The sequence below is a fragment of the Macrobrachium nipponense genome, chromosome 1 (assembly GCF_015104395.2).
Source record: "Macrobrachium nipponense isolate FS-2020 chromosome 1, ASM1510439v2, whole genome shotgun sequence".
Lineage (NCBI taxonomy): Eukaryota > Metazoa > Arthropoda > Malacostraca > Decapoda > Palaemonidae > Macrobrachium > Macrobrachium nipponense.
In genome coordinates this window covers 86281880-86294151 of record NC_087200.1, presented here as the reverse complement: position 1 = coordinate 86294151, position 12272 = coordinate 86281880, and the positions used below count along the sequence as shown (strand labels likewise).

The 12272-nt window shown below is 46.7% G+C and overlaps 1 protein-coding gene across 3 annotated transcripts in view; it reads left to right on the top strand.

Moving 5' to 3' along the window:
* The window catches only part of LOC135219431 (uncharacterized), a 751318-nt gene that overhangs the window by 568782 nt on the left and 170264 nt on the right, over positions 1 to 12272 (top strand). For all 3 annotated transcript variants that reach the window (XM_064256210.1, XM_064256211.1, XM_064256209.1), the window contains one exon: positions 5689 to 5942. In XM_064256210.1, the coding sequence (XP_064112280.1) occupies positions 5689 to 5942 (254 nt within the window). The remainder of the gene's footprint in view (positions 1 to 5688; positions 5943 to 12272) is intronic.

The following is a 12272-nucleotide window of genomic DNA, read 5'->3' as shown; positions in this document are numbered from 1 at the left end:
TGGTGAACGGAATGGGAGTCTCTCCGTCCACCACAAACATGGTAAAAGCGCTTTTAAACGCTTGGATCCTGGTATTAGTGCAATCCCAGTCTTCTAGTTTCTTAGCCAGTCACGCTGGGCTTGATCCCGACCGAAGATGACGGCCGCTTTTGGGATCTTATCATCCCTCCTCATAGCTGCCTCCGTAAGGCGGGCGTAACCAATGAAGGGGGGTTGCAGGTCTGCTTGGTGGAACTCGAAGTCCTCAATCCTTCGAGTTCCACAGTCTGCCAACGTTAACATCCCTTCCTTAAAGGGGGCATAAGACGATATCCTCCAAGGATTACTCGCCGTGTAAGGAGGGAGGGTGTTGTAGTCTGGCATGGCCTGAGCTGCCACACCGGGCTGAGGTAGAGCTGCCGTAGGGTTCTCCCGGAGACCTGCTATGAGGTTCTCCTGGTTGGCCAGCCTCTCCGAGATGGCCCGGATTGACTGACCTGACTCCTCAAAGGAAGAAGAGATGTGAGAGAGCATCTCTTGGAACTTGTCCCGAACCAAGTTCCCTACCAGACTACCCATTTGCTGCATGATGTTAGCAGTAAAGGAGTCCGAATCAAAGGAACTAGGTTCCTGCTTCTCTCTGGGAGTCTTAGGGCGTGCTCCTGTAGAGGTTGAAGGCTCAGGATCATATGGGAGCTGAGCCTTGTCTCTGGAGGACTTCCCTCTGGACCCTTTCAAGTGGGAAGACGACTTGGGCTTCTCTGCTCTGGGATGGTGAGCCGGAGACTTTTGAGAACCGCTCGAAGCCGCCTTCTTAGACAGCGTCTTTTGAAGCGTTTTTACTTCACGCTTCCCTTTGACCTTAGGGATTGCCTGGATGGACTTCGGTCTAGCCGAAAGCCCATCCTCAGAGAATCCTTGAAAAGAAGAAGGGACAGGGGAAGAAGATCTAGAATGGCTCAAGGGTAAACCTTGAGCCCCTACCAAACCTGCCTCACTGAACCTCCTACCTGCTGCCTCTATTGCCATGGGCTCGAGGTCCAGATTCAGTGTTGCCACTTCTTCTACGATTTCTTGGTTCCCAGGATCCTCCAAAGCTTGAGCTACTTGGTGCTGAATAGCAGCGATGTAAGGGGCCGCCGCTTCCGGGTCAACGTAGGAAGTCGCCTTACCTCTGGGGAAGACAAGAGCAGCCATCTTCTTGTCAAGAATATAGGGCTGCCCCTTGGTAACGTTCCTTCCAAACCCACCGACCCAGGCCTTCAGGGTGGTTTGGGCGGCGTCCCTGACCGCTTGAGCAGTCTGAAAGAGAGGGTCAGTATAAATACTAAGCTACTTAGAACTAAAATATATTATCACTTGTAATGATATATCACTTATAAGAATTGTATACATATAGGCCAAAATTATATATGATAACTTGGTATCCGGAAGAGTACTTACTCTGGAGGTAACCTGATCTACCAGATCATAGCATATGGAGCAACTCTCATAATGCCAGACAGCTATCTCCCCATAGCGGATGGCGCAGACAGCATGCGTCCGGTAGACCTCGTGCCCACAGGGGTCCTGCAGGACAGTGTTACAGCCAGATTCCTGGCAATGGGTGGCCTGTAAGTGAACAGATACATGAGTATCAACACTAACAGTTGGACTAAGTCCAAGAAGTGATATATCATAACACCGGAGTACACCGGAGTTACTTGACAGAATAAAAATCGGCCTCTACTTGCTCTCCCGCCGTGAGTGGTGGGTGTCCGATAGAACTGGTAAACTAGTGTCAGTGCGTCTCCGGTGTTGCCGGAGGACGGAAATTCACCGAGGCAGTTACCCAGTCTATACGCCGGAACGAAGAGTACGAGAACGGCGGGGAAGGAGCAGGTGGGGGCCAGTAAAATCTTTGGTGGAGGAGTGAAACTCTGCCGTAACAGATATCAAGATAAGCAGGTGGAGAACCCGGATGGTGAGCGGGGACTCCGCCGACTTAGCAGAATACAAAGAATGTAAATAATCAAAATTGAAATAAAGTTAACATGCATAAGGAAAAACATGTGGCGGAGCTTTCCTGCAGTCACCCAACCTGAGGTCTGGCAGAGCCAGAGGCCCCAGCTGCCGGAGCGGGATGGGAGAGGTGACTCGGGGTGAGGGAGAGCTCGATCGGAAGCCGAGAAGGTCCGAGCCGGGTGGCCAGCCGAGACCAACCGCACAGGGAGCCCCCTGCTAACTCCCGTATCCCCCCCGTGGAGAGGGGGAAGAAGGGAGGGAGCTCGGATAGTTGCCATGGGCAACGGGAGCGAGCAGGACTCCCCCCCCCCCCCCCCCCCCTAGAGGGGGAAGGAAGCGTGGGGAACAGTGGCCGGGTGGCTCATGGTGATCGCCTGGCTCATCGCGAACGTGGTGTAGGCCAGGCGGTGAGACAGGCCAGGCGGTCTGAGGTGCCCTAGGCTAACCTCTAACCATCTCATAGCATGAATAAAAACAGCCTAACACAACACGGGGAAGAAAGGAAGATAAATAAGCAGAAAAAGAGAAAGCAAGGTCCTGGAGAAGCTAGACGAGCCAACCGAGAAGGGAGGACGACTAACAGCTCAGGAGCTGGCCTCTCCTGATACGTAGGAACGGAGGGTGGTGGCCAGGGTGTTCAGGACTAAAAGGAAGGACCAATGTCCTAAGTAAGCCTAATACAGACCTAAAACAAAGGAACATGCATGCATGAACACTTAGCTAAGGAGCGATGTAGGCTACGCGCTCAATAGAGCTTAAGGAATCCCCGTGAAAAGCTAAGCATAAAATAACACGGTAAAGCTGCGAAATATGTATAATGCAAAATATGTACTGCTAATTATTCAAGCTACAATGGTATAGAGGACCGAAGAAGCATGAAATAATGAAACACGTGGGGCGAGCCGCCCAGATGGCTCGGCTACAAGGCTGAAGGAGGCGCTCTCCTATAACCTAAATAAAATTGGTAAAACGGGCCCCTGGCTGGCTAAAATTAGATGAAACACTTATAGCAGTACTTAACTTATATGCAGCGATGGCTTGGCGTTCCATGATGTAGATAAATCCAAAAAGGAAAGCACAAAAGACACAGTGAAGAAAAACACGTGTGAGCAAGATGGTGCTAACGAAAAGGATGACCGGTAGAGGCGCTAGTGATGGCGTCGGGGGCGCTAGTAGTAGTCGTAGCTGGGAGCGGGCCTTACATCGGCACTCTCAGGTAGGGGGATTTCGAAGAAGGATGGATCTAAATGGTAAGAGACCCGTGGTAGTGGTTTCACTCGCCCCAGAAACCATACCGACACCTTTTGTATAAGGTGAGTGAGTCAGAATATTCTGACATTCCAATTTAGCTTTTTTCTCTGGTAATGTTAGCAATAATTTATCTTAGAAATGTGTGCTAAAGGGACATTTCACTGGGCGACATGGGCTGAGCCCAGAAATAAACTTTATTTACAGGTACTGTAACGGTTAGGTTAGGTACTGAATGGTCCAAATTGTTGTATTTCATTGTTTATTGGTCAATTTAGCTTTATTATAAAATTTACTGTGGTGTTTTTGTAGGGTTTGGAACGAATTAGACAATTTACATGTAGAACGTAGTTCTGGATACGAAAAAATCAGGTTACGAAGGCCACTTCGGAATGGATTAATTTCGTAACCTGAGGCACTAATCTACTGTACAGGCAGTCCCCAGGTTACGATGGGGGTTCCATTCTTGAGACGCGTCGTAAGCTGGAACATCGTCAAAAATCCTAAGAAAACCTTACTTTTAATGCTTTGGGTGCATTGAAAACTAAGTTAACTGCATTCTTATTGTATTTTTCATCCCAAAAACTTTCAAATATTGATTATTTTGCATTTTTGGTGTCATATTTCTTCTGCCAGATCAGCATTGTGGGCGTCGTATTCCTGGAAATAATTTCTGATGAATATAATTGAAAAGCTCCTAACCTTGGAACGTCATAAGCCGAACCCGTTGTAACCCGGGGACTGTCTTACTCTAATTTTTTTTAATATGAAATTGTTCTTATGGATAAATAAAAAAACATTGAAAAGGTTTTAATAACTTGAAAAAGTTTAAAACTACACACAGGATGGTGAAAACTCCCACACATAAACAATGCCACCATTGGGTGCAAGTGTAGTGTATGATACAGTCATTTCCTTTAAAAAAACCTTTTGGATGGTATTCCCTCTACCTATCCTATGCCAAAAAAACTTCCAACTCTTCTATCTCATCCTCTGTGAAGAGTTCTTCTGCTGAAGGAAAGCTTTGTGAACCATTTGAGAATTCGTTCACTCACATTAGGCCTAACAAACTTGGTTACGAGCGCCTGTCTGTTTCTTTGTCTGGCACATTCACTATGTAATTGTTTTCATAGAAATTTATTCTACAATAAAAAAGAACTGATGAAAATTAAGAATTTGATATGAAATTACAATTTCTTAAGAAGAAATGATAAAAATTAAAAATTCAGCATGAAATGACAGTTTCTTGAAAAGTTTAGATCGAACGATTCTCTCTCTCTCTCTCTCTCTCTCTCTCTCTCTCTCTCTCTCTCTCTCTCTCTCTCTCTCTCTCTCTCTCTCTCTCTCTCTCTCTCTCAAACACATCTGCTTCTCTGTTAATCACTTTTACTAGTCATTTTCATCAAAACCTATTTCAACAATAGAAAAAATAAATGATCAAATGCCAAAAGTTAGTCAAAACAAATTAACCTGGACAAAAAAAATTTCTTACTCCATGTTAAGCAATTGCAGATTTCAAGTTGTCGACTGCTGCCAAAATGAAAGTTGCTCCTTCCTTCGTCTTTAACTTATGGGCAAGCTTTTTAGTTTCGAGAAAATAGGTCTTCCTCTTCGACTTCTAGGCAGATGCATACGTGATGCGAATGATCCAAGCATTCCCCCCACCCCTTCTCACAGATATCAGCAAACCCCCCACACCTAAAATACTTGAAAAGACAATAGATTTGATACATTTTGCAGCGTGTGACTCGCAGACTTTGAACAGCTTCGCAGACATGGAAAATCTATTTTTGAGAACTAGCGACTGCTTAAAAGGGGAATCGCACAATTCAAACACACATAATTTGGGACCAGACTGTACAAGCCTTTTAGTGACTAAAAATTACTTTGTTATAATGAGAAGGTGAATGAGAGGGTGTCCACTCGCTTGACTATCAGCATCACTTTTTCTTCAGCCACTGTTGTCGTCAGTGTACCTGCACTTTTCTGGACTTGAACACAGCTGTTTTTGAAGCTGTTTCCCTGTTTCATGTTAAAAAACTTGTCAGACTTTTTATCTATTAAAGGTCAGGTTTTTTTTTACACAGCAGTACATCCTTCTATTTTTTACATTTCCCTCCCTTAAGGGAGTAGTTCAGATTTACTGAGAAATTTTAATAATGTTTGATATCCCATTATCTAATATTTATAAAATATTAATTTATTGTTTTAAAGATATTGTTGATTGTTTTTTAGTTAAGTTAATGCCAGAATCATAATTCTGTAATTTTGACCCCATCTTCCTCATTGTTTTCAACATCCTGTAATGGATCCTTAACCAAGTAATTGCGCAACGATCTTTTTAAATATGCTTCTATACTTAATTGTATTTGGGAGATCTATATGTATTAGTGTTCAGGTTTTCAGTTAAATAATTATTAAAGTATGGCTTTAACCTTGGCTTTTTATTTTTTACAGAATTGTTATAAGGAAAATAAAGAAAATGCTGATAACTTGAAATATACACCTCCAACTCCACATGAACTCTTAATTCAAGATCCCACATCATCAGAATCAGAAACTGGAGATGAAATGTATGAGTCGCCAAGTAATCTTCTAACAGGTTATGTAAGAGTAAACTTCAAACGAAAATTTTCACTTCCCACTCCTCCTTCATCTCCTGTACCTGAAGTAAATGGAAATTTAGAAGACCTCGGAAACAAGGATGAAGGGTATGGTTATTTATTGTTATTTTTCAAGTGATGTAATAGCTGAGTGTTCGTAGCAAAGAACTGTCTTAGCATATGCTTTGTTTTGTAGTATGTTGACTGTATATGCCATTAATTGAAGAAAAATTCATTTTGATCTCCAAGAATGTATACGTAGTTGAAAAGGTCTCAATTGCTCCAACTATAGTTTAACTTTAGTTTTTTCCGAGATAATCCAAGACTAATGCGCCAAGAAAAAAATTTGTTTGGATGAATCTTACCTGCTGTTAAAGATGGCTTATATCTCTGCATTAATAGGTGAGTCAGCATTCAAACAAAAGATCAAATGGCTGCCTAAATGACTGTCTAGTACACCTGTTGATTTAGCTCTTGTCAGAATTCTGCCATTGTGGTTAGGCACTTGTTGGTATTTCATGGCTGTTTGCTGCTATTATAGTATTGTACAACCATTATTTTACCTTGGATGTCTCCACTGAAATCAAGGCTAAGAATATCAGGTTCTGTAGGAATGATTACTACTGCATTAGCAGGATACTGGTTTTTGAAGGACTTTTCTGCTTAAGTTCATTAGCATAGGGAGAGAAGGGAAGCAGATAGACTGCAAAAGCAGTAAGTCAGAGCATTGCCTTCCACTCCCCTTTTGGTTCATAAAAATTGTATTGGGAATTTAGAACTGGACGTAGCCTAAACCTTCTTTTGGTTAGCCAAAGGTTTGTCTGCATTGGTTAGGGAACTAGTCCGGGTCCCCCCATATTTTGCGAGCCTAGGACTACCCTGTGACAGAGGAAGAGTCCACTATCAGGGAAAAAGGTCAGTTCTTGGGGCAATGTGGTTCTGTGCCCTCCATCACCTGCCTCTCCAATTTATACACTCTGAGTCATGTATAATGTGTTAGCCAAAAGATTGTTTTGGTAAACATTAATCTGTGCTACTTATGCAACTTTTACTGTCTTGGAGAAACCCTGCAAAAGTAATTGTTTAATTTTTGTACATGAACTTTCCTGTCAGATATATACTTAGCTTACGTCTCTGACGTCACGACAGAATTCAAAACTCGCGGCACACGCGACAGGTAGGTCAGGTGATCTACCTTACCCGCCGCTGGGTGGCGGTTGTATGAACCAATCTCCCTTTCCAGCCAGATTTTCTCTGTCGCCGGTTTCGACTACACCTGTGGTCGTTACCTCCTGATAGTTTAATTCGTTTCTCATTGCCTTGGATATCTTTGGACTGACTTTCGGTGAAGTACCTGGTCTTGTTGGCTTGGCATATTGGTTTGGATTTTTCTTTGATTTCAAGATGTCTGATGTAGAGGTTAAGAAATCTTCTATGTTTAGGGTGTGTTCTATGGATGAATGCAAGGTGAGGCTACCGAAAGCAGCGGTAGATCCTCACACAGTATGCTTGAAGTGTAGGGGTAATGAATGTTCTTTTATTAACCCTTGTAATGAATGTGAGAAGTTGGATGAGGGTGAATGGAAGTCTCTTTCTTCCTACTTAAGGAAGTTGGAGAAAGACAGGGTGAGAAAAGCTTCGTCTAGAAGTTCTAGTAAGTCTCGTGTTAGCGAGTTAGAAGTAGATAATCCTGTCGTAGCACTAGATCCTTCTCCCGTTTCAGCTCCTGCTCCCTGCATCGAACCCAAAGATACGCCTTCGGAAGTGGCAACCATGAGAGCCACGATCCTTAGCATGGAGAAGAAAATTCGTTCGTTGCAAGGTAAGAGTGATAGTGCAAGTGATTTGTGCAGTGCCCCCAGTGCAGTGGAGGGTGCGTCTGATCGGCTCCTTAATGCTTCCAGGCCTAGACCTCTTCCAGAATCCTAGTCCCATGGAGGAGGAAAGTCAACAGCCGCAGTAAGGTTAGGAGAAACCCCCACCGGTCAGGCGTCCCCTCGGTAGATCCTGATGCTCGTTCCCAGGCTGCCTTAATTCGCGCCAAGAAGGAGGTTTTGCGACAATGCTTCTCTTCTTCTTCATCGCTTTCTCCTAGAAGAGGATGGAGCGCCTCGGATACCTCTCGGACGTTGAAGAGAGCCTGTGGAAGGCTCCTTGCGCCCTTCCTTCCAGCCCGGAGTGTTTTCCGGAGCAGCCTGAGGTGCTGGACATCAGAAACCCAGGCGGATCAGGAGTACTCGCTCAGAGTAGGCTTCGAACCTCGTCCCCTGTGGAGGAATTTGCAAGATCTCCGGCTCGGATTTCTTGCGGGGCTGCAAGCCAGATTTTGCTCTTGTTGGGCTCCTTGGCGGGAGGCGCTCGTCGTAAGAAGGACGTCTCTCTTCCCGTCAAGAAGTCCAGGCTACCTTCTACCTGGGTTCCGCCTTCTCAGTCGGAGTCTGCTCTCTCTCCTCTACCAGCGGATAGAGTGAGGCACTCTTCCCTTGGCAGACGCCAGTCGTCTTCCATGAGGCGCCAGTCGCCCAGGAAGCTCTCTCCTGGCGACATCATTTCTCCTGTGGAACGGGATCAAGCTCCTAGTAGGCGCTCTTCTAAGGATAAGCGCACGGCTTCTACTTCTCGCTCCTTTCCGAAGAACCTCCAATCTCGGATAGGGAGCCTACCCCTGCATGGACACTTCTAGAGACAGGCTCTCTCCTTTTGTCAGACGCCTAGAGCCTGGTAGGCGCTACTCCCCAGGTAGCCGCTCTCCTGCTGTCAAGCTCTGTGTTGAAGATAGGCGCTATTCGCCTGTTAGCCGCTCTGTTCATGTCGGGCGTAAAGAGCCCGAAAGAAGCTTCTCTTCTGGTAGACAAGCTTTTACAGAGACCCACGCTTCTCGATCTAGGTATTTGGATCCTGGTAGACACCTGTCACCTAGTAGGCGCTCTTCTCCAGGGATTCGCTCTCCTGTTGGTAGGCGCCAAGAGCCTAGCAGGCGCTCCTCTCATTTTAGGCGCAGTTCGCCAGGCAGCCGCTCTTCTCTTGACGGGAGCGCATAGAGTCTGGTAGGCGCCTTGAGCATTAGGCTCTCCTCTCCTAGCAGGCGCTCCCCCTTTGGACTCCCGTGTTTCTCGGGACAGACTACAAGAACACAGAGGACTCCCTCATCGGAGCAGGAAGGATGCTTCGATAGAGGACTCCCTCATCGGCAGCAGGAAGGATGCCTTCAATAGGAGCTCTCCCGAAGCTTTGGCTTCTCCTGATAGGCGCCAGACGGCTGCCAGACACTCCTCACAGGATAGGCGCACTTCTTTAGAGAAGTCCTCCTGCTCTCGTAAAGAAGCCGAAGGTTCTTCGGTAGATGAGAAGGAACATTCAGACGAGGACGTGGTTAAGGATTCTTCGGTCTCGTCTTACAAGATCCTGACAGACCTCCTTCTTCAGGAGTTTGGAGACGCGCTTACTCCGGTCGCTCCTCCTCCTCTCTCCTTATTCGACATCAAAGAAGACGAAGGTTTCCCCTGTAGTTGAGAATGAAACCAACCCATCTTCAATGAAAAAGGCTTTGAGAGGTTTTTGGTGATTGGCTTCACTTCTAAGGAGGAGTGGGAAGACTGTTTTTTCTTTCCCTCCTTCTAAGCTTACGGGAAAACTTGGTTTCTGGTATGAGTCTGGAGAACCCCTAGGCCTGGGTCTTCCCTCATCTGCAGACGCGGACTTCTCTTCACTGGTGGATTCCTCCCGACGCTCGGCCCTCTTGTCTGCTAAGACTACCTGGGCGATGAACGAGCTCGACCACCTGTTGAAGGGAATGTTCAGAGTCTTGGAAGTCTTCAACTTCCTTGACTGGTCGTTAGGGGTTTTAGCTAGAAGGACTCAGAACCCGGATTCCCTTTCGCCCGAGGATCTCAACAGTGTCCTTACTTGCATGGACAAGGCAGTGAGAGATGGATCTAGCGAAGTAGCCTCCCTGTTTGGAGCAGGGGTTATTAAGAAAAGATCGGTCTTCTGCTCTTTTCTGACCAAGTCAGTCTCTCATGCTCAGAGAGCCTCGCTTCTATATTCGCAGCTTTCGCCTCTTCTCTTTCCAAAGAAGATAATTCAGGATATCTCTGGAGCTATCTCTGCGAAGGCTACACAAGATATGCTCGCTCAGTCTGCCCGGAAACCTAGAATGACCTTCCAGACTAAGACTAGGAAGACTCCAGCTAGACAGGAGCCCTTTCCGAGGGGGCCCCTCCTTCTAGAGCCTCTACCTCAAGAGGTAATAGATCTTTCAAGAGAGGAAGATCCTTCTCTCGCTCTACCAGAGCGAAAAAGTAGGAAAGAAGTCCTCCAGACATCAGTAGGTGCCAGGCTACTAAGATTCGCAGAAGTCTGGGCACAGAGAGGAGCAGACAACTGGTCCCTCTCGATTATCCGAAAAGGATATCTGATTCCCTTCTCAGCAAGACCACCTTTGACGACAACTCCGAGGGAGTTGGTGGCCAAGTACAGGGATCCCATCATGAGCCAAGCTCTTACTCTGGCAGTAGAACAAATGCTAGAGAAAGAGGCGATAGAGCTAGTGAGCGACCCATGCTCAGCGGGCTTTTACAACCACCTTTTCCTAGTTCCAAAAGCCTCAGGAGGATGGAGACCGGTTCTTGGATGTAAGCGCCCTGAATTTCTTTGTAGAAAAGCAGGAAGTTCGCCCCATGGAAACGACCATCCTCAGTGTTGGCGGCTCTTCGTCCAGGGGATTGGATTGGTGTCCCTAGATCTTCAGGACGCTTACTTCCATGTGCCGATCCATCCTTCTTCAAGGAAATACCTCAGGTTCATGATGGGAGGAAGGATATTCCAATTCAGGGCCTTGTGCTTCGGCCTTTCAACAGCCCCTCAGGTTTTCACAGGACTAATGAAAAAATGTAGCAAGATGGCTACATTTGGAGGAAGTGAGGGTGTCCCTTTACTTGGAACGACTGGCTTATCAGAGCCAAGTCACAGAAAAGATGTTTGGAGGACCTACAAAAGACCCTTTTCATGGCGAGTTCTCTGGACTTTTGGTGAAACTTCCAAAGTCTCAGTTAATCCCCAGTCAAGATCCGTATCTATCTGGGGATTCGGATGGTTTCTCTGGATTTTCGCTTTTCCATCTCCAGAAAGGATAGCCTATGATGTTCGAGAAAGTCACAGCCTTTCATAGAGAAAGACGTATGCACAGCGAGGGAGTGGATGAGTTTGCTGGGGACACTCTCCTCGTTGGAGCAATTCCTTTCTCTAGGAAGGTTGCACCTCAGACCTCTCCAGTTCTTTCTCACATCGGAACTGGCGTTGTCCTTTCTCAAAACCTAGAGTCCTCCTTCAAGATTTCAAGAGAAATCAAGAAGGACCTCTCTTGGTGGGCGAACCCTCTCAGGTTTGCAGAAGGGATGTCCCTTCACATACTGAACCCCAACCAAGTGTTGTTTTCCGACGCGTCGGAAATAGGTTGGGGAGCGACGCTCGGCTCAAGAGAAGTGTCAGGCACCTGGAAGGAGGAACAGGTGACCTGGCACATCAACAAGAAAGAGCTGATGCTGTTTGGCTAGCTTTGAAAGCATTCGAGCCTGCGTCCTAGCTTCGACAGTTCAGATAAACTCGGACAACACCACGGCCCTGGCATACATCAGGAAGCAGGGGGGAACTCACTCCTTCTCCCTGTACGAGACAGCAAAAGACCTTCTGCTGTGGGCAGAGGAAAGGAAGATATGTCTCCTTACCAGGTTCGTACAGGGGAGGGAGAAAAGAACGTCAGAGCAGACCTCCTGAGCAGGAAAGATCAAGTCCTGCCGGCGGAGTGGACTCTTCACGAGGATGTTTGCCAGGACCTGTGGAGACTATGGGGCAGGCCTCACATAGACCTCTTCGCCACAGCCAAGAATGCGAGGATAGACAATTACTGCTCTCCTATATCAGACCCAAGGGCAGTGTCAATAGATGCCTTTCTCCTAGATTGGAAGGGCCTAGACACGTATGCTTTTCCGCCCTTCAAAATACTGGGGAGAAACCTCTCCAAGAAGTTTGCAGAATCGGGAGGCAGCAAGGATGACATTGATAGCTCCTTTCTGGCCCGCACAAGTCTGGTTCACAGAGGTACTGGAATGGTTAGTAGACATTCCGAGATCCCTGCCACAGAGGATCGATCTGCTCAGACAACCCACTTCAACAGGTATCATAGAAACCTCCCGCTCTCGGTCTGACTGGCTTCAGACTGTCAAAAGTTTGGTCAGAGCGAGAGGGTTTTCTGCAAGAGCTGCAATGGGCTATCGCAGCAGCAAGAGGCCATCTACCCTTAGAGTCTACCAATCGAAGTGGGACGTCTTTCGGCGGTGGTGTAGGAACCATCACCTTTCCTCTTCAGTACCTCTGTAACCCAAATAGCAGACTTCTTACTTTTCCTTATGGAAAAAGGTGGACTGGCGGTATCAACCA